The sequence below is a fragment of the Xenopus laevis genome, chromosome 2S, assembly GCF_017654675.1.
Source record: "Xenopus laevis strain J_2021 chromosome 2S, Xenopus_laevis_v10.1, whole genome shotgun sequence".
Lineage (NCBI taxonomy): Eukaryota > Metazoa > Chordata > Amphibia > Anura > Pipidae > Xenopus > Xenopus laevis.
The window spans coordinates 21,673,623-21,697,016 of NC_054374.1; the positions used below are offsets into that span (position 1 = coordinate 21,673,623).

Genomic DNA, 23,394 nt, shown 5'->3' on the forward strand with positions numbered 1-23,394 from the left:
ATATCCTTATCATTTACAGTAGGGGGTACATTATCCCTTATAATACATGAGTGATACTCAGAGTTCCCTGTAAAACTCAGCCTGCAGCCTTGTGTCTTCATATGGTCACAGAACCCCTCAGTGACTTCTAATATCCTTATCATTTACAGTAGGGGGTACATTATCCCTTATAATACATGAGTGATACTCAGAGTTCCCTGTATAACTCAGCCTGCAGCCTTGTGTCTTCTTATGGTCACAGAACCCCTCAGTGACTTCTAATATCCTTATCATTTACAGTAGGGGGTACATTACCCCTTATAATACATGTATATTGAGTGAACTCCCTCTTCCCATTGCAGTGCCATAGAACTAATAGAGGGGGCAATGCAGACATGTGGGATGGTGGGTGCAGTGTGTGGGATACACATAGAGGTGTATGTGTGAGAAGAAGCAGATTAGCGGGAGAATGACAGTTTGTAAGAAAGGGGCAAGCAGAGGTAAGGCATAAGGCAAGCCAGGACAGATGGAACTCACCATGGCAACTAAAGCATCTCTGCTGGCAAGTAGATTCTGTAAGAGCAATAAATAATGTGTCCCCCTGTGTGCTGCTAGCAGTGAAGTATAACAACAATCAGTGGCATTTATTGTGTCTCCTGCTGACATGCTCTCCAGTGCCTCTCATTCACAAACTCACATTGGCACCAAGAACACAGCAACAAGTTCTTATACCAGGCGCCAGGCTGGCACAACCGTACTGGGCTTTTCTTTTGTTCCAAGTGTCTTACACCCCAGGTTTCTAAAAACTACCCATCACTAAGGTATACAGACAAAGCCTAAACATATATTCAATAGGTTAAATAAACACACCAAAAACTGAAGGTGTCTTAAAGGAATAACAATATAGTGTAGTGTTGCCCTGCATGATAAAACTGGTGTGTTTGCTTCAGAAACTCTGAGTTATAGTTTATATAAACAAGGGGGGTTATTTATAAACACTGGGCAAATTTGCACCTGGGCAGTAACCCATTGCAACCAATCACATGATTGCTTCCAGAGTTCAACCTACAGCTGGCTGAAAAAAGCTAATCACTGATTGGTTGCTATGGGTTACTGCCCAGGTGCAAATTTGACCAGTGTTTATAAATGAGCCCCAAGCTGCTGTGTAGCCATGGGGGCAGCCATTCAAGCACAGGATACACAGTAGATAACAGATAAGTACTACTATAGTTTATATAAACAAGCTGCTGTGTAGTCATGGGGGCAGCCATTCAAGCACAGGATACACAGTAGATAACAGATAAGTACTACTATAGTTTATATAAACAAGCTGCTGTGTAGCCATGGGGGCAGCCATTCAAGCACATGATACACAGTAGATAACAGATAGAGGGGGATCTATGTAGGGTAGGGGTATTTTAACTTTAGGGTTTGCTTCTCCTTTCTGGACATTGAAACATTTTGTGCCTTAAGCTATTAAAAATGCCTTACCCTTTAAACAAAACAGTTTCATAAGCTGCCAACTACATCAAAGTCTGGCCAGTCCTACACCCAACTTTTATCTAATTATTTTAGAACTCGATTGACTCATTGTACATGTTATACATTTTAAACTGGGATTAAGTTTTGCCTGCAACTTAGTTGCTGCTTTCACGGTTAAAACTCCCAAGCTTGGTTGCCCTTTTTATTGGCTACCACTGGGATCACCTGACTACTGTGGACCAAGGCTGCCTCCTTTGGCAACGGTAATGACCACTTTCTCCACATTATTTGTTTAGAATATATTGTATTGTGGCAGTGTAAGGTTCATGGTATGTTCCGGCTGCTCTAAACAGTACGGTGCAGGTAGAGATTTAAGTACATTTATTGATCCCTTCAATTTTACTTTACTTTTTACATTTATGTTTTTGTTATTCTCTGTATTCATCCCAAATTAGATTAACATTTGTGTTTCTGTACACTTACACTTTCACTTTTCTTAGCCTTTTAAACTTTTGTTATTGTACTATATTGCCACCTAGTGTCTATTGGTAGATCAGCAGGGGGAAAAAGCCCTATCTGTGTTGGTTTCTTGCTTGGATAACGATATAAGGGCTCATTTATGAATTGTGGTCATTTACCAACCTCTGCCAGGTGCAGCGATTGGTGCCATCTGTACCGGATGCAGACACTTGGGCCTGACGATGAATAGAATACTGGTGGGTGCAAGTTGTTTGGGAAGGTCCTTGAATGTCCCTTTCCTACATATCAGTCAGAAGTCCCTCAAAAGGAGCACCTCGCCTGGGATAATTTAAAGGAACAGTTCAGTGTAAAAATAAAAACCGGGTTAATAGGCTGTGCAATAGAAAAATGTTTCTAATATAATTAGTTAGCCAAAAATGTAATGTATAAAGGCTGGAGTTAATGGATGTGTAACATAATAGCCAGAACACTACTTCCTGCTTTGCAGCTCTCTTGGTTTCCACTGATTGGTTACCAGGCAGTAACTAGGCAGTTAAACAGCTGTTAAGCAGGAAGTAGTGTTCTGTTCTGTTATGTGAGACATACAGTCACTCCAGCCTTTATACATTAAATTTTTGCCTAACTAACTACGTGTATATTATTTTTATACTGAACTGTTTAAACATGTAATCAGTTTTATCATTGCATTGTTTTGAAATATAAATAGTAAGATGTGTATAGTAAGCTGTGATTGCATTACAATTAAAGTACCTGCAAAAAAAGCGGCCAGGATTTTCAGGTGCCAGTATAGATGCGGGTCACGAGTCTGCGGGTCGGGTTTGCAGGTCTCATCTAAATTTCTTATCTTATGTAATTGTCTATATTTTACTCCTTTTAAGGTTTTACAAAACATGTTTCTGTCCCGCCCACTTTTGATGATGTCACGTCCGGGTTTGCAGCACCATCAAACAGGAAGTGATGGTGCTGCAAACCCGGACGCGACGTCATCAAAAGTGGGCAGGACAGAAACATGTTTACCAGGCAGTTACCAGGCAGTTAAACAGCTGTTAAGCAGGAAGTAGTGTTCTATTCTGTTATGTGAGACATCCAGTCACTCCAGCCTTTATACATTACATTTTTGCCTAACTAACTATATTATTTTTATACTGAACTGTTTAAACATGTTTAATCATTTTTATCATTGCATTGTTTTGAAATATAAATAGTAAGATGTGTATAGTAAGCTGTGATTGCATTACAATTAAAGTATTCCCACAGCAATGTCTTTTATGCCTTGTTACTGACTCTGTTCTCTTCCTTTATAGGAGGAGAGACTTCAGCATGCAAACCATCATCTGTCCGGCTTGCACCATCCTTTTCATTCCATGCTGCCGGCCTTCAGATGGCTGGACAAATGTCCCATTCACATCAGCAGTACAGTGACCGCCATCAGCAGAACCTAAACGACCAACAAGCATCTGCCTTACCATACAATGACCAGACTCCGCAACCGTTGCCTAACCAGGTATGTAATTTGCTGTTTCCTTGCCATGTGACCTAGATTGTAAGGTCTTGTGGCTTTGGTGACAATGTGTTTTTATGCCTCAATCTCGACAGTATTTAAAGGGATTCTGTCATAATTTTTATGATGTCGTTTTTATTTCTAAATTACACTGATAACACTGCAAATAATTCACTCTACAATATAACATTTCATTCCTTAACCAGCAAGTGTATTGTTTTTAGTTATAATATTGGTGTGTAGGTGCATCTCAGGTTATTTTGCCTGGTCATGTGCTTTCAATAAGAGCCAGCACTTTAGGATGGAACTGCTTTCTGACAGGCTGTTGTTTCTCCTACTCAGTGTAACTGAATGTGTCTCAGTGGGACCTGGATTTTACTATTGAGTGCTGGTCTTAGATCTACCAGGGAGCTGTTATCTTGTGTTAGGGAGCTGCTATCTGGTTACCTTCCCATTGTTCTGTTGTTAGGCTGAAGGGGGGAAAGGGAGGGGGTGATATCACTCCAACTAGAGTCCTGCAGTGGGTCGGTTACTTGCAAAAAAAGCGGGCAGGATTTTCAGGTGCCGGTATAGATGCGGGTCACGAGTCTGTGGGTCGGGTTTGCAGGTCTCATCTAAATTTCTTATCTTATGTAATTGTCTATATTTTACTCCTTTTAAGGTTTTACAAAACATGTTTCTGTCCCGCCCGTTTTTGATGACGTCACGTCCGGGTTTGCAGCACCATCACTTTGTGTTTGATGGTGGTCGACGGGTTGCGGGTCGGGTTGCGGATAAGGCAGTTGCAGGTCCGGGTCGGGTAGCAGATCAAAGTGGGTAAATACGCGGGTTGCGGTTCAGGTCATGGGTTCAGGTCGGGACCAGGTCTTAGAAATTGGTTCCGCACAGGGCTCTAACTCCAACTTGCAGTACAGCAGTAAAGAGTGACTGAAGTTTATGAAAGCACAAGTCACATGACTGGGGCAGCTGGGAAATTGACAATATGTCTAGCCCCATGTCAGATTTCAAAATTAAATATAAAAAAATCTGTTTGCTCTTTTGAGAAATTGATTTGAGTGCAGAATTCTCCTGGAGCAGCACTATTAACTGATTCATTTTGACCCGTGACAGTATCCCTTTAATCTGAGTACACATGGTCAGATCGACCTATTTGTCTTTGCCGTTTCTCAGGCTGATCAATAGCCATTTTTAAGCCATGATCGTTTCCATGTGCTGTTATTTATTCCTTGTTGCATTTCATAGAGCCAGCACAGCAACTGATCTCTTACAAAATGTCCTACTTTGTTTTACTCTGCAGCGGCGGATGCCACAAACATTTCGCGATCCAGCCACAGCACCATTGAGAAAACTGTCAGTTGACTTGATCAAAACATACAAACATATTAATGAGGTGAGGAAATGCAGCTCCCGTGTCCTTTGAAATTACCGAGCAGCATACGCATGGGTGAGACTGATTTCTGGTCCCTTCTTCTCTAGGTCTACTATGCAAAAAAGAAACGGCGGCATCAGCAAGGACAAGGGGATGACTCCAGTCATAAGAAGGAGAGGAAGGTTTACAATGATGGCTATGATGATGACAACTACGACTATATTGTTAAAAATGGTGAAAAATGGATGGATAGATATGAAATCGATTCTTTAATTGGCAAAGGGTCATTCGGCCAGGTAATCAGCACCTCCATTCATTCAAGCTAGCCCTGAGTAGAGCATTTATTCCACAGATTAATTAAAACTTAAAAACAAGTGCATGTAAAATTGATGAGGGTGCTATTCTAAGCCCTTTTGCAATGGACATTCATTATTTTTTTTTTAATTCCAAGATATTAAGGGATACATGTACTGTTAACATCAATGAATTTTGTTACAACAGCGCCTCCTGCTGGTTATTTTCAAGGAAGTTGGAGAAAGAAAGAGGCTGCACTGATGTTCTTCTGCTTAGGAAAAAAATTGAAACCTTTCTCACATCTTTCCTGTCCAGAATACCATTAGAGCAGTTTTTTTTTTTTCTCCTGACAACTTCATTGACTACTTGGTGGTCAGACTGGTGCGAAAATGACCAGCAGATGATGCTGTTGGAACATAATTCATTGATGTTAACAGTACATGTATCCCTTAATATCTTGGAATTAAAAAATAAATAATGAATGTCCATTGGAAAAGTTCTTAGAATAGCATCCTCATCAATTTTACATTCACTTATTTTTAAGGTTTACTTATCCTTTTAATGCCACTTCCCTAGCCCCCCACTGGCGTGGCAAAAACATTCAACCCACACATGCCTTGTTCGAAATGATGGAATCTGAGATTTGAAGTTATTTGGTTTTTCAAAGAATCAATGAAACACTCACTATGGAAATCAGAACGACTTCAACTGCCAGAATCCATCACGTCTTAATAAAATGAGTTGAAAAAGGGGCTCAGTAACTCTAAATGAACCTAAGGTAGAAAGCTGACACTGTCATGGTTTCTGCACAAACTGTCAAAATCATAAAAAATTATATAATGCAGTTTAGGTAGTGTTTATCCACATTTTTTAACATAAGTCCAACTGAAGGAGCTCTTGTTATAAAAAAAATTTCCCCTTTAAATAAGAACTAAAGCCTAACTAAAGAAGTAACTAGAAATGTTGTACATTATGTTTTCAGTTTCTGCTCCAGCCCAAGGCAACCACAGCCCTTTAGCAGTAAAGATCTGTCTCCAAAGATGCCCCAGTAGCTCCCCATTTTCTTTTCTGCTGATTCACTGCACATGCTCTGTGCTGCTGTCACTTACTGAGCTTAGGGACCCACTCACAATATACAGTACACATAGAATAGAAATGTCACAATATAAGGCTGATTAGTAATTAATACAGATAATTACTACATGGCAGCGCAGAAACCAGTGCAATTAGCATCAGAACTTAATAATCAGCCCTGTAGCATCAGCTAATATTACAGGGGAAGCTCATTTTCTGCTGGATAATTAGTGACGAGCCCTAAGCTTAGCTTCTCAACAGCTGCTCAGAGCCCACTGAGCATGTGAGTGTCACAGACACTTTCCAAGATGGTGACCCCCTGTGACAAGTTTGAAGTCCTGGATCATTGCTGCTATTGACAAGCTGAAACTTTAGGCTGGTGCAATAATATCAGTTTGTAAAACATCACAATTATTAAAATAGTTCACTTGTAATGAATATTTACTCACTTATATAACTCAATTTAAGGTTGTGTCGAGGTATATAAACTAAACAAGGTTATTGATATTAAGAAAAAGCAGTAAAAACCCCACACTTCCTTACTAACATTGATTGAGATCTAATTATAATAGTTTATAAAGGGCTTAGTGCAATTATAATCACATGCTCAGTTCTCAATCAATTTAGGACCAACATACAATTAATGATGTATACTATCAATTGTGCTAAGTATAAAAAAAACTAATTGATTAAAGTGCTTGTGCTATAGATACAGTGCTGTGACTTCAAATGAATTTTGTCTACACACAATTAATAAATGATCTAAAAATGCATTATTCCTATATGGTTAATTAAAGTGCTAGTGCTGTAATTAAATTTCAAAGTGAGTTTATAATATTAAAAACTTTTAAATAAAGCGTCAGCAATTCATGAATAAAACTATAGGGATGTTCCCCCCAAGCTATCTTGAAGTATTTTCACTTAAAACCTGAGCTACCTACTACAGTAATTGGTCAGAAAATGAATTCAAATATATATGTACGTGTGTGTGTGTGTGTGTGTGTGTGTGTGTGTGTATATATATATATATATATAACCAATACAAAAAAAGCCGCACTCCTAGGTCTTATCAAATACAAAATTTTTCAAGTGTTTGTTTATTCAACGTTTCGGCAACAATCCGCGTGCCGTCTTCAGGAAAGTCACTTTCCTGAAGACGGCACGCGGATTGTTGCCGAAACGTTGAATAAACAAACACTTGAAAAATTTTGTATTTGATAAGACCTAGGAGTGCGGCTTTTTTTGTATTGGTTACATGTTCGTTTGACCTGCACCCAGGCTGTTGGCCTTTGGGTCATGAGTGCACCGTAGTGGGTTATATATATATAATCTATATCAGGAAAAAAGCTAGCACTCTCAGTAAGAAAAAGTGTTTATTTAGAAAACAAAATCGACTTATATATATATAATTGTAAAGAGGACCAGCTCTCCGTTTCCAAAACTCAATAATTTATTGTAATATCACAACGTTTCGGGCCACTTTGGGGCGTTTATCAAGGATATAATTATATATATATATATATATATATATATATATATATATATATATATATATATATATATATATATATATATATATATATATATATATATATATATTGTAGAAAGGATCAGCACACACTGTATGTCAGGTGAAAAATCTTTTCATTTATTGTGAAAATATCAACATAATCCGACGTTTCGGTCCCACCTGGGGACCTTTTATATATGCGTAGAATCGGACAGCACACTCCTGGGATTTTTTTTAAAAATTCATATTTTTATTCCATGTTTATTAATCAACGTCTCGGCTCATGTCTAGAGCCTTTGTCAAGATTATATATATATATATATATATATATATATATATATAAAATCTCCATAGAGCTGCAAATGACACCATTCTTTTTATCCTTTTAGGTTGTAAAGGCATATGATCGCGTGGAGCAAGAGTGGGTGGCGATTAAAATTATAAAGAACAAGAAAGCTTTCTTAAACCAAGCCCAAATTGAAGTCCGGCTTCTCGAGCTGATGAACAAACATGACACGGAAATGAAGTACTATATCGGTATATACCTACTTAATCCTCCTTGGAAACTTACATGGCTTTTCATGGATATCATTGGGAGCTCCCTATAAACATCAGCCCTAAGAAATCTATAAGCTGAGGAAGTGGTGAAACAGACAAAATAACATAAGAAGCTTAAAGGGGTTGTTCGCCTTTGAGTTAACTTTTAGTATGATGTAGGGAGCGGTATTCTCAGACATTTTGCAGTTTTCATTTTTTATTATTTGTGGTTTTTGAGTTATTTAGCTTGTTATTCAGCATCTCTCCAGTTTTCAGTGTCTGCAATCAGGTTGCTCGGGTCCAAATTACCCTAGCAACAATGCACTGATTTTTATGAGAATATGGAATATTAATAGGGGAGGGTCGGAAAAGAAAGATGAGTAATAAATAGCAATAACAATAAATATGTAGCTTTACAGAGCTTTTAATGTTAGAGGGGGACAGTGACCCCCTTTTGAAAGCTAGAAAGAATCAGGAGAAGAAGGCAAATAATTCATATACTATAAAAAAAAAAAATAATCAACACCAATTGAAATTGATTTGCCTAGAATTGGCCATTCTATAACATACTAAAAGTTAACCTGAAGGTGAACCACCCCTTGAATGAAGGAGGAAAATAAAATAACTGGGTGTGCCAGTTTGTTAAAGGAAATATAAACCTTCAAAACAAATGATTGTAAAATTGTTCTGGGCATTTAACTAAAAATTATTATTAGTCTTATTTTTCCCAGTTTCTAAGATATTAGCAATTTTTTAAAAGCTGCTAGAAAAATGAATTTGAAACAACAGCCCCACCTGCTGTTCATTTTAGACGAACGTTGGTGAAAAAAACATGTTTTGTGATGTTGCTCTGCTTAAACAAATTAAGTGTGAACGAATGCGTATGTTCAGCAGATTGTCACTATAATGGCCAGCAGGTGGCACCACTATTTCACATTCAAATATAACTAGTGAAAAATAACTGTATACATTTCAAAAGTGCTTTACACCATATCTTTAAGTATGGTGTAAAGAGTGATATTCTGAGACAATTTGCAATTGCTTTTCATTTTTTATTATTTGTGGATTTTGAGTTACTTATCCTTTTATTCAGCAGCTCTCCAGTTTGCAATTTCAGCAGTCTGGTTGCTAGGGTCCAGCTTATCTTAGCAACCATGCATTGATTTGAATAAGAGACTGGAATATGAATAGGAGAGGCCTGAATAGAAAGATGAGTAGTAAAAAGTGGCAACAACGATAAATTTGTAGCTTTACAGAGCATTTGTTTTTAGATGAGGTCAGTGACCCTCCATTTGAAAAAGTTAGCTTAAAGATGAACCACCCCTTTGAGGGCTAGTCCACACGGGGAGATGGCCACGCGTTTGCGGTCGCGGCGACAAAGCGCCGCGCCAGTCGCCGCGACCGGCGCAGGCGACAGTTTTGTATGGGCGCCTATGTAAAAACGCCTGTGCTAACCACACGAGGCGATGCGCTTTTCAACAGTCTCCTGAAAATGCCTCGCCAGGCTTTTTCAAATTAACTGTGAACGAATGCGTATGTTCAGCAGATTGTCACTATAATGGCCAGCAGGTGGCACGCGACTGGCGCGGCGATTTGTCGCCGCAAACGCGTGGCTATCTCCCCGTGTGGAATAGCCCTAAAGGAGAACTAAAGCTTAATTAAAGAAATAGCCTAGAAATGTTGTACATTATGTTTTGTGCTTCTGTAAGAGTCCAAGGCAACCACAGCCCTTTAGCAGTAAAGATCTGTCTCCAAAGATGCCCCAGTAGCTCCCCATCTTCTTTTCTGCTGATTCACTGCACATGCTCTGTGCTGCTGTCACTTACTGAGCTTAGGGACCCACTCACAATATACAGTACACATACAATAGAAATGTCACAATATAAGGCTGATTAGTAATTAATACAGATAATTACTACATGGCAGTACAGAAACCAGTGCAATTAGCCTCAGAATTTAATAATCAGCCCTGTAGCATCAGCTTATAATACAACCTCATTTTCTGCTGGATAATTAGTGACGAGCCCTAAGCTTAGCTTCTCAACTGCTGCTCAGAGCCCACTGAGCATGTGAGTGTCATAGACACTTTCCAAGATGGTGACCCCCTGTGACAAGTTTGAAGTCCTGGATCATTGCTGCTATTGACAAGCTGAAACTTTAGGCTGGTGCAATAAGTTCTGTATGGCATTTTTAGCCATATTCATTTTTAGGGCTTAGTTCTCCTTTAGGGCAGAGACAGGCGAGAAGATTCCGGGTGATTAGTAGTCGCCCAGCGACAAATCGCCTCTTCTTTTGGCGACTAGTCTTCTTGAACTGCCTCTCTGCCGGCTAGAATCGAAATCGCTGGGTAGAATCGAAATCGCTGGTGGGATGGCACCCGGAGCGCTTAGTTTTCCGAAGTCGCCCGAAGTTTCCTCGTGAGGCAACTTTGGTCGAATTCGGAGATTCTAGCCAGCGGGGAGGCAGTTCAAGGGAGATTAGTCGCCCGAAGAAGAGCCGATTTGTCGCCAGGCAACTAAATCTCTCCAAATCATTTGTCACCCGGCGACTAAATCTCCCCGAATCTTCTCGTCTGTCTCTGTCCTCTGATTCTTAGCCTGCATATAAATTAGCTTGATGTAGCATTAGTCTTAAAGCACCACTACATTTTCTTTGAGCATACCCTAGTCGCTTTCTTTCCTTGCACCATACCCAGAGTACTTTATGCTGATACATGGCCGGTGTCCCAGTGATCCCCTGTGTACATGATAGGCACATGTGTGAATGTTTTGTTTGCCAGGGGATACGAGGGAAGCCAGAAAAAGATGGTGAAGTATTATGACTATGAAGATTTTCATTCATCCAGATCATCGTATATCTAATACAAGTAATTCAAAAATAAACAAGTGGACTTGCTAAGTAATTTTTGAAGACGTTTCACTGCTCATGAGTTTATATGCCAAGAACTTCAGTTGAACTGAAGAAGCTGCTCGGATGAGTAGTGTAACGTCTTCAATAATTAGCAAGTCCAGTTGTTTATTTTTGAATTACGTGTATTACATATGGTGAAGTATTGCTTGGCATTCCCAGGCTGGTGCATTTTTTGAAGAAGACAGCCTGATGTAGGATAGTAATCAACTGAAATCAATAGGGGGTCCCTAATAACTTGGCACTTATACCTCTGGAGGGGTGTATGTTTTCTTCCTGTGACACACAGTGAACGTAACCATCTTTCTTTTCATTCATTTTCCCCCAGTGCATTTAAAGCGGCATTTTATGTTCAGAAACCACCTTTGTTTAGTGTTTGAAATGCTCTCGTACAACCTCTACGATTTACTGCGCAACACCAATTTCCGTGGCGTTTCTCTCAACCTGACACGAAAGTTTGCACAGCAGATGTGCACTGCACTACTCTTCCTGGCAACTCCAGAACTTAGTATCATTCACTGTGACCTGAAGCCCGAGAATATCTTGCTTTGTAACCCAAAACGAAGCGCTATTAAGATTGTTGACTTTGGAAGCTCGTGCCAACTTGGGCAAAGGGTAAGGCTGGCTCATTGTGTCTTCTCATTTCCGGTAAATTGTCACCGCTGAAGCAAAACCGTTAACCGTTTGTTTACTTTTCCACAGATTTACCAGTATATTCAAAGTCGCTTCTATCGGTCTCCTGAGGTTTTACTAGGAACGCCTTATGACCTGGCAATTGACATGTGGTCCCTTGGGTGCATTTTGGTAGAAATGCATACTGGAGAACCCCTGTTCAGTGGAGCCAATGAGGTAATGCAATAGCAACACTTTTTTAGTATGGGGGAGTACCCGTTTATGGTAAAGAAACCGTAACACTAAAAAATTTGTGTTTTAAAGTAATGAAAATATCATGTACTGTTGCCCTACACTAGTAACACTGATGTATTTGCTCCAGAAACACTACTATAGTTTATATAAACAAGCTGCTGTGTAGCCATGGGGGCAGCCATTCAAGCACAAGATACACAGTAGATAACAGATAAGTACTACTATAGTTTATATAAACAAGTTGCTGTGTAGCCATGGGGGCAGCCATTCAAGCACAGGATATACAGTAGATAACAGATAAGTACTACTATAGTTTATATAAACAAGCCCCTGTGTAGCCATGGGGGCAGCCATTCAAGCACAGGATACACAGTAGATAACAGATAAGTACTACTGTAGTTTAAATCAACAAGTTTCTGTGGAGCCATGAGGTTGATTCACTGTGGAGGGCTAATCACTGTACTTACTTTTCCCAGGCATCGCTAATGCTGATTGCGTCTCGCACTTACAGTACAATTACAACCAAAAAATTGTATTATACACTGTATGCAGAATCCCAAAGCATAATGGGAATAGAGTAAAATGGTTGTTCTCTGTTTGTTTTTATGCATTTTTTTTTATTTCAGAAACATAGTTAAAAAAAAAAAAATAACATTAGTGATGGCATACATTAGGGCAATGATCCCCAACCAGTAGCTCTTGAGCAACATGTTGCTCTCCAACCTCTTGGATGTTGCTCCCAGTGGCCTCAAAGCAGGAGCTTATTTTTGAATTCCAGGCTTGGAAGCAAGTTTTGGTTTTATAAAACCAGGTGTACTGCCAAACAGAGCCTCAATGTAGGTTGACAATCCACATAGAGGATACCAAATGGCCAATCACAGCACTTATTTGGCACCCCAAGAACATTTTTCATGCTAGTGTTGCTCCCCAACTCCTTTTTCTTTTGAATGTTGCTCACAGGTTCTAAAGGTTGGGGATCAATGCATTAGGGTATGGTTAACATTAACTCCTGTCTTTACATGTCCTTTAAGAACCTGTTATATATAATTTTTTAATTTAATGCCAACTAGAAACAACTATTCAATGCGCTCTGTAATTGCTGTTCCGTTTTCCATGTAGAAGATCGCGTATATTGTTTATTTTTTGCATTTGAATGGCTCCTTTATTTCATAGTGCCCCATAATTATTTTGTGGTGCTTCCATTTCCTATTCCTGAGACTTAAGGTGGCCATACATGGAGAGATCCGCTCGGTTGGCAATGTCGCCAAACGAGCAGATCTCTCCCACGATATGCCCACCTTGAGGTGGGCAATATCGCGATGATCCGATCGTGGGCCCTAGGGTCCAATGATCGGATCCTAATGATGGCTAACGGGTGGTCGGATTGCGGGACCGCATCAACGAACAGACGGGATTTTTAGTCCTGCACGATTGACATCTGGCCGACTTTCGGACAGATATCGATCAGGGAAGCCCGTCGGAGGGCCCCATACACGGGCCAATAAGCTGCCGACTCAGTCTGTCGGCAACTTTTATCTGCCCATGTATGGCCACCTTTAGGCTATATTTTCTATTCATTTATTTTACATTTCACACACAAGCTCGTTCTGCCTCAAATTGACTTTGCTTTTTGTCTACGTTGTAGGTCGATCAAATGAGTAAAATTGTGGAAGTTTTAGGAATACCACCTGCCCACATTCTTGACCAAGCACCAAAAGCTAGAAAGTTCTTTGAGAAGATGCCAGAGGGCACTTGGAACTTAAAGAAGACCAAAGATGGGAAAAAGGTAACTTGCTAATTTCCATGGAATGGAACAATCAAACCGAATGGAAAGCTGTTTGTACAAAGCAGTCTCTGTGCTACTGCTCATTAGTTTGTATAGTTCATATGCATGTATATAAATTTCACTAGATATATTTGTTTTTAGATGTATACAGCTGAGCACTGAATGTGTGACTTGTAAAGAAATCAGATGACTTGTATGGTTATTATACTTTTATTAATGTTTAATAATATGACAAATTCTTGAGCCCTTTATAAAGATTATACATCATTCCCATCAGTCCCTGCCCCAGGGGATCCCTATCACATTTAAACACACCAGGGTCAGTTTTATCAGGAGTCAGTTGACCTGACTGTAAATTTTTGAAGCATATGAGGATTACCCAGAGGAAACCCTTACAGACGCCATAGAACTCCAGCAATTCCACCTTCACACCTCCATGTTTGAACCAATCCATAGTTATTTGCCTGTAAATTTAGTTTCTAGAAAAGACAAGTACTGTTTTACCTGTATACCCACTATGGGTAAGTTCTTAAAGGGGAACTATTGGGAAAATGAAAATATAAGCTTCCTCATACTGAAGTAAGAAACTTTCTAAATACAAACATTTAAAATGTCTGCATTGTTTCTGAAATAATCAAGTTTATCTTCACTATCCCTCTCTCAGCATCTGTTTCTCTTCATTCTGTCTTCATGCAGCAGTTGGGTGTCAGATATTCATTGACAGTTAGATCCAATTTATCTCATGGGGGGGGGCTTATTTTCCTTGCAGATGAATTAGAGCTCACTCAAATAACCGATTACAGTACAAACAAAATCTAACAAAATAACTGCCTTTTGCACAAATTCTGCCTGTAGAGAGACAAAGGGGCAAATACACAAAAATGGTCATATTGAGACAAAATAAAAGTGGATATAAAAATGTCGGATTTCCCACCAAATTCTTATCTGAATTTGTATTTAGCGCTTATGACACCTGTCAGTCAGCCTTCAAATTGGAAATTTTTGGGGAGGAGGTTTATTTTAGCTAAGAAAATTATACGTTCTTTTTTTCAGCATAACCTGGGCTTTCTAAGTCTACCTACATATTTGTGTAATTCCACTTCTGTAATAAGATATAAGGGTCTAAATACAAGAAATGCTATTTTGCATAATATAAGGATTTGTATCAGAAATATGTTTTACTAACTTAGGTGTCTAAGTGCCGCTAAAACATAAAATGACTGGGAGGCTTTACTTTTCCTTTAGATATTTTCGCTTAAATTGCTAATATTGCATAATTCATTAAGATAAAACTAGTAAAATAATGCAAGCGTGAGTTAAAAACTTTTTACATATATTGTATAAAATACACTTATTTTTGCTTAATCTGTTTTTTTTTAATGAGGCTTTTACACCTATAAGGTTAGACAGAAATTTGTGCCATGACTATAAAATGCTAATCCCTATTAACAGGCTAATACCTGTTAATATGCTAATTATTTGTCGGGAGAAAATGTTGTTTAAAATGAAGTTTTTGCTCTATTTTTAGGTCATTTGAAAGACAAATTCATAAAAGTGTCTGTAAACTGTCTTTCTTCCACTAAAATAAGAAAAGTGGCGGTTGAGTCGGAATTTAGTCGGATTTATGTTTGTGAATATGGAGAAAGTATTTTACACCAGTTTACCACCACTTTTACTCCAGAAATCTCCACTTTTGTGAATTCCCCCCATGATGTCTGGTGATTTTAGTAGAGTGAGATCTATTTCTAGGCAAAAAGAGCCCCCTATAAGATATATTGGATCTAACTGTCAATGAATATCTGACACCCAACTCCTGAATGAAGACAGAATAAGGAGAAACAGATGCTGAGAGAGGGATAGTGAAGATAAACTTGATTATTTCAGAATTCTTAATTGATTATATTTAGAAAATTTCTTATTTCAGTGTGGTACACTGAAGCTTATATTACATTTTCATTTTGTGATAGTTCTCCTTTAATTGGAGTCTTTGTTATAACTCTAGGAGTACAAACCACCGGGAACCCGAAAACTTCACAACATACTTGGAGTAGAAAATGGAGGACCGGGTGGCCGCCGTGCTGGGGAATCAGGTCATACTGTAGCGGACTACTTGAAGTTTAAAGACGTCATTTTAAGGATGTTGGATTATGATGCCAAGACCCGTATCCAACCATATTATGCTCTGCAACATAGTTTCTTTAAGAAAACTGCTGACGAAGGTACAAACACAAGTAACAGTGTATCAACGAGTCCAGCAATGGAGCAGTCGCAGTCGTCAGGAACCACCTCTAGCACATCATCTAGTTCAGGTATGATGACGTGTCCTCTAGCACAGAAAAGCAAAAAAATTAAAGGACATGTCAACCCAAAAAATATTTTTTCCCTAATACAAGAAAATACAATTATAAGCAACTTTCCAATATGAATCTATTAACAATTGTCAGTGCGTTAAAAGTTATTTGTAAACGTAAATCAGTGGCAAAAGTACCGGCGGAGCAGGGGGCGCGATTGGGCCAGGGCCCCCCGGCAGCTCGTGCGCCACCGAGTTCTTCTGCCATTTCCGGGCGTACAGAGGGGGGCGGGGCCCGGCTGCACATCCCGCGCCAGGGCCCGCCCCCTCTAGTTACGTTACTGACGTAAATGCTATTGAAAGCAGCATTTGCTTAACTCCTGGTTGTTACTTTTTAAACAATGTTGCAAAAGTCTTAGTTCCCCAACAAAGATGGACTGTTAATCAGCTGCCTTTTCTTACATTCTATCAACAGTCTGAGCAATCAGGGCAGAGAATAGAAAGGGACAGACGCTGCTTTCAATTGCGTAAAGTGATATTGACACTAAAAAACTACTTTTTAAAATATGAATGTACATTGAAAGTTGCCTATAGGTCACGTTGATCGTTTTTTTTGCTGAGGTTTGTTTTTGTAAGTTATTGTTAGTGAGTTCCTAAACCTGACTGTTTTGCCAACCTCACTGTCCCATCTCAGCCTGTCAGTTAAAGTTTCTAATGCTAACGGACTCCTGCTGCACAAATATTGCAGCCCCCTCATACAGGAACATGGGGCATCAGACAGGTAATGTAAAAGCATTGTGCAAATACTTTATGGCAAAATTATAAAGAGGATTCAAAGACAATATTATGATAGATGTAAAAAAGAGCTTAAAGGGATACTGTCATGGAAAAACATGTTTTTTCAAAATGCATCAGTTAATAGTGCTGCTCAAGCAATGAAATCCATTTCTCAAAAGAGCAAACAGATTTTTTTATATTCAATTTTGAAACCTGACATGGAGCTAGACATATTGTCAGTTTCCCAGCTGCCCTGGTCATGTGACTTGTGCAAGCACTTTAGCAAACTACTTTTTGGCAGGCTGTTATCTCTCCTACTTAAAGGGATACTGTCATGGGAAAACATGTTTTTTTTCAAAATGCATCAGTTAATAGTGCTGCTCCAGCAGAATTCTGCACTGACATCCATTTTTCAAAACAGCAAGCAGATTTTGTCATATTCAATTTTGAAATCTGACATGGGGCTAGACATATTGCCAATTCCCTAGCTGCCCCCAGTCATGTGACTTGTGCTCTGATAAACTTCAAACACTCTTTACTGCTGTACTGCAAGTTGGAGTGATATCACCCCCCTCATATTAAATTTTCGTTTTCTTGCCACTTAGGACATGGGGCTTAAAGGAGAAGGAAAGGCTAAAACTAAGTAAGCTTTATCAGAAAGGTCTATATAAATACACCAGTAAACCCTCAAAGTAATGCTGCTCTGAGTCCTCTCTCAAAAGAAACACAGAATTTCTTTCCTCCTATTGTGTACTCATGGGCTTCTGCATCAGACTTCCTGTTTTCAGCTTAAACCTCAAGGGCTAGGGCTTGAGCATGCCCAGTTTGCTAACTTTTCACCCCTCCCTCCTCCCCTCCCTGCTATATTCTGAGCCCAGAGCTATGAGTGAGCAGGGAGAGACTGATGTCACAAGCTAATACTGCAGCTGCTATCCTAAACAAACAGAGAGCTTCTAGAGCTGTTTACTCAGGTATGGTAAAACATTCTGCAGAATAAATATAGTGTTCTAGCTTGCACTATTGTGACTAATCTATTGGCAATAAACTGCTTCAGGAGTTTTTCTTCCCCTTTTATAGAGAGATGTGAACATTTTAGACAGATGGTGACTATTGTTGTTACTCATAGGGGCAAATTCCCTGAAGGGCGAATTTTTTGCCAGCGACCCCTTGTCCACACAAGTGCAAATTCGTTACCACTACGCTAATTCACTAAAATGCGAAGTTGCGTCTCAGCAGCTGAACACTGGTGAATTTTTGCTAGCGTTACTTCGACTGGCCGAGCATTTCATAGTGATTTTTTTGCTAGCGTTCATTTCTGCCTAGTGAAACATCGATAGTTCTTTTACGCTTAGGTTAATTTGAATAGGGCAGGTACCTAAAAGTCGTATGGACGTTTTTATTAGAGATGTTGGTGCTTGAAGTGGTCACTTATTATAATGTCCAAGGAAGCAAAATAAAGACAAAAGAGATCCTCTAATGCCGTAGACATGAGCCCACCCTAAAACAAATGTGGCATGCCCCTCAAATTAGTTTAAAAAAATCCTCACACATAAATCTTTAAAGGGGTTGTTCACCATTGAGATAGCTTTTAGTATGATGTAGAGAATGATATTCTGAGATAATTTGCAATTTTTTTTGATTTTTTATTATTTGTTTTTTTTGAGTTATTTAGCTTTTTTATTCAGTAGCTCTCTGGTTTGTAGTTTCAGCAATCTGGTTGCTAGGGTCCAAATTACCCTAGCAACCATGCATTGATTTAATTAAGAGACTGGAATATGAATAGGAGAGATTCTGAATAGAAGGATCAGCAATAAAAAGTAATAATAATGGTAATGAAAACCAATGGCAACGTTGCTTAGAATTGGTTGTTCTATAACATACTAAAAGTTACTTTAAAGGTGAACCACCCCTTTCATAGTATGGACTTTTGAAGGCAATCCTGCTTTAAAAAATGAGTTTTTTCCAATTGAATGCATTTCCGGCATACAGGCTTTGATGTCACTGCCATTAGATTGAGCAGGATGTAGCTTCACTTCATCAATTCGCCAGGTCTGAGGTGGCGAAGGAAACTCTGGCGAAAGGGTAACATAAAGGAAAATTCGCATCTTAGTGAATTTGCAGAGTAACGATCATTCTCGAAAAGTCGCATGAACGAGCGCTAGAGGCGGTTTCGTCCACTAGCGAATTGTCCTCTACGCCTGTTAGTGAATTGGCGATGTCCCTGCGGATAAGATTTCTGGCGAATTTTCTCTACCTTCGGCCACTTTGCCCTTTAGTGAATCTGCCCCATAGAGATCATGAAGATTTCCTTATTATTCCCAAATAGTTAATTGACTTCATAATAACTCATTGGTATGAACATTAGCTTTCTACATTTTGAAGACTTCATGTATATTTATAATAGGTGGCTCATCTGGTACAAGCAACAGTGGAAGAGCAAGGTCTGACCCTACACATCAACATCGACACAGTGGTGGCCATTTTACAACGGCTGTGGCTATGGATTGTGAGACACACAGTCCTCAGGTAATAGATTTGCTTTCTACCCCATGTTTTGGAAATTATTCTTTATTGTGCTTATATCAAACTGCCAGTAATTGGTTGTCTCATGCTGTTTGTCACATGGTCTCACTAGATAGCAGTCTTGCAGTTTCCTAACAACCTTTACAAGTAGATTTAATGCCTTTTGTTGAACTATTTTGGATTCAGCCGAACCCGCGAATCCTTCGCGAAAGATTCGGCAGAATACCAAACCAAATCCTAATTTGCATATGCAAATTAGGGGTGGGAAGGGGGAAACATTCTTTACTTCCTTGTTTTGTAACAAAAAGTCACACAATTTCCCACCGCCCCTAATTTGCATATGCAAATTAGGATTTGGATTCGGTTCGCCGAATCTGAATACTGCTGAAGAATGCCGAATCCTGAACTGAACCCTGGATTCGGTGCATCCCTAATTTTTGGCCACATATGAGAGCCCTTCGTGAAGATTAACTTTATTCATGAACAGTACAGAATATTTAATTGATTGTACAGGTATGGGACCTGTTATCCAGAATGCTCGGGACCTGGGGTTTTCGGGATAACGGATCTTTCCGTAATTTGGGTTTTTATGCCTTAAGTGTACTAGAAATTCATTTAAACATTAAATAAACCCAATAGGTTGGTTTTGCTTCCAAGGATTAATTATATCTTAGTTGGGATCAAGTACAAGCTACTGTTTTATTATTACAGTGAAAAAGGAAATCATTTTTAAAAATGTGGATTATTTGGATAAAATGGAGTCTATGGGAGACAAACATTCCGTAATTCGGAGCTTTCTGGATATCGGGTTTCCGGATAAGGGATCCTATACCTGTACCTGTATTTAACAATTTTCTTATTTCAGTATGGTGAAGCTTATACTAAACTTTAATTTTCACTATAGTTCTCCTTTAAATGTGTCTATTTCTGTATATTGATAATAAATCTCCCCTCAGCACGGGGAGCGGACAATCCGAAAAATCTTTGGAGCAGGCACTCAAAGAAGGCAAACTTCCACCAGGCAGTCTATTCAAAGTGAAAAGAGTTTATTGTGTCCACCGCCTTATGTGTTTCGTGTCATAAACACTTAATCACAGACTGTATTTCTGTAAATTGACCCAATAAGAATGGAAAGTTGTGTATTTATACACATATATTTGTGTGTGTATTAAACGTTTCTCCTCCCACCTTCCTTAGGTTCGACAGCAGTTTCCTCCTGGTTGGACAGTCCCTGAAGCTCCTACGCAGGTCACCATTGAAACACACCCCGTGCAAGAAACTACATTTCACGTACCCCCTTCCCAGAAAAATGTACCGCATCACCATGGGAATGGCTCCCACCATCATCATCACCACCACCATCACCACCATGGACAGCATATCTTGAGTAACAGGACGAGGACCAGGATCTACAATTCTCCATCAACTAGCTCCTCCACCCAGGATTCTATGGATATTGGTAATAGCCACCACTCCATGACATCCTTGTCTTCCTCAACTACTTCTTCCTCAACATCTTCCTCTTCTACTGGCAACCAAGGCAATCAGGCCTACCAAAATCGTCCTGTGGCTGCTAACACCTTGGACTTTGGACAGAATGGAACTTTGGATGTTAATTTAACTGTCTATTCAAATCCTCGCCAAGAGACTGGCATCACTGGACATCCAGATTACCAATATTCTGCAAATACAGGCCCTGGCCATTACGTAACGGAAGGACAATTAACGATGAGGCAAGGGATTGACCGAGAAGACTCTCCCATGACAGGAGTTTGTGTTCAGCAGAGTCCTGTGGCAAGCTCGTGACTAAATTCAATCTAGGTTTGTTTTTGTGTGTGGGTTTGTTTTTCTTTTGTTTTCTTTGTTTTTAGAAGGTTTTTTGTTTTTTTTCAAAAAAAGAAAAAAACAAAAGCAAAAACAAACAAAAAAAAAAAAGTGCAAAAGCTGCTTTAATCAGAAGGAGATAAACACACTTTAAACCGCTACAACAGGGAAAAGCTGACTATTTTTTTAAACTTGAAACGATCGCAAAGGGACAATGAAGTGAAACGATTTTTATTTTTTTAACGAGCTCTTTCCAAACACACCTTATTGGATAGCTCCGAGGTAATTTCCTCTCCTTTTTTGCTTCCCCCCTCCCCTCCCACCATTTAACTCTGTACACTCGTATCATAATAATTTTATAAAATGATATATATATGTATTTGTATATACATATATATTTATATATTTTAACCATAGTAAGTTATACTGAATATAGTCAGTTGCCAACATGATAAAAAAAGCAACATTATCAAAAAGAAAGAAAAATAAGTAAAAAAACGCACCTCTTTAAGTCCTTTCAGGGGGCTTAAAGGTCCAGTGAAACTTGGGCACAGATATGCAGTACTGTAAGAAAGAGGAACCTTCGACCTCCTAAAAATACAAACCTAGTTAAAGGGACGGTTGTCCTACACCAGGGATCTCCAACCTTTTGAACCCGTGAGCAACATTCAGAAGTAAAAGCGGTTGAGGAGCAACGCAAGCATGAAAAATGTTCTTGGGGTGCCAAATAAGTGCTGTGATTGGCCATTTGGTAGCCAATATGTAGATTGTCAACGTACATTGAGACTCTGTTTGGCAGTGCTCCTGGTTTTTATGCAACCAAAACTTCCTTCCAAGCCTGGAATTCTAAAATAAGCTCCTGCTTTGAGGCCACTGGCAGCAACATCCAAGGGGTTGGAGAGCAACATGTTACTCACGAGCTACTGGTTGGGGATCACTGTCCTACATGATCTACATGCTAAGATGGCGGTCATCAGAATCTCCTGTTCCGAATCTGGGAAACAAAGCAGCAGTTAAAATTGGATATTCTTTTTTTTTTGTGGGAGACGGCTGAATATTAAGGTGCACTGAGAAGCAATCAACAGGTCAGACACGGCCAGTCCTCGGGGAGGTCTGAGTTTGGTGGTCTTTGGGATAACCTTTGGCCTTATGGATTTGGACTCTGAGTTAGAAGAGCCTGCCATTTCAGATGCAATCACTTTCGGACATGCTTTTGCAGACAGTCCTTCATACTGAAAATCCAGAATTGGGGTTCATTCAAGAGGCCTTTCTTTTAACATAGACTCGTGTGACCTACTAATTGTAGAGTTTTTGTTTTTTTTGCAAGGTCACTTTGCGTGTGTCATAAAAGCTGACTTCCTTAATGGTTGAAGGTCACAGAAGTAGTGGTTGGCTGTGGATGGAAATAGCTACACCTGTGTCCCTTCCCTTTTCTTTTCTCGGCCCCCCCCCCATTTATTTTCATTTGCTTTATTCCCCCCGCCCATTTTTATTTTCAACCAACGCACGTGGTATCTCCACTGTTATCTTCTGCACAAACATGTCTTCTGTTCATCTTGAACATTTTTAAAGAAAATGCAGAATTTTATGTGACTGCTTATTTTTTTGCCTCACAATTATGCTGTGAATTTTACAAAAAAAAAATTTTTTTTTCCTTTTTTTTTTTTTTGGATAATTTATTGTACCAAAGCTGTTTTTATAGCACATAGATGTCTGTAACCAATAATGTAGCAGTTCTGCACTTTTTGGCACAAGGTGTAATTAGACAGTTTTTTTTTTGTCAGTAGGGAAAAAATGATGGCTATACCATTGCTTCAACATAACTGGAACTGTCGCTGTGCTCTAGTTCAACATATACAGACATGTCAGTGCCGGACCTATTACGATGTCCCCTTACAGAGCGGCTCGTTAGATATGCGTTACGGGTTTCCGCTATTGAAACCGAGTGATCTAAAGCTTTCAGTCATCCGCTCCCCCAAACCTTATTCCGAAGGGAAGTTGTACCCCAAGGTAAATCTGAAGATAACAAAGGCTATTGTTACTGATGCCTAACTTTCAGTTCCCGCTGCCTTAGTCCAAGAACACGTTTAGCACCGGCTAAATAACAAAACCCGCAATGCCCTACAAAAAAAAAAAAAAAAAATTATAATAAAATATTTATTTTTTAATAAGTAAATGCTTCTTTACTCCGAGA

General features: G+C 39.2%; 1 protein-coding gene across 2 annotated transcripts in view; it reads left to right on the forward strand.

Annotated features, from left to right (window-relative positions):
* The window catches only part of dyrk1a.S (dual specificity tyrosine-(Y)-phosphorylation regulated kinase 1A S homeolog), a 58,799-nt gene extending 37,123 nt beyond the window's left edge, over positions 1-21,676 (forward strand). Inside the window, exons 3-12 of one of the 2 annotated variants that reach the window (XM_041583164.1) lie at positions 3,246-3,445; positions 4,740-4,832; positions 4,919-5,107; positions 8,079-8,226; positions 11,462-11,748; positions 11,836-11,982; positions 13,646-13,786; positions 15,789-16,095; positions 19,258-19,379; positions 20,574-21,542. In XM_041583164.1, the coding sequence (XP_041439098.1) occupies positions 3,246-3,445; positions 4,740-4,832; positions 4,919-5,107; positions 8,079-8,226; positions 11,462-11,748; positions 11,836-11,982; positions 13,646-13,786; positions 15,789-16,095; positions 19,258-19,379; positions 20,574-21,182 (2,243 nt within the window). In that variant the 3' untranslated portion in view covers positions 21,183-21,542. 2 annotated transcript variants of the gene reach the window in all.
* The last annotated feature ends 1,718 nt before the right edge of the window (positions 21,677-23,394 follow it).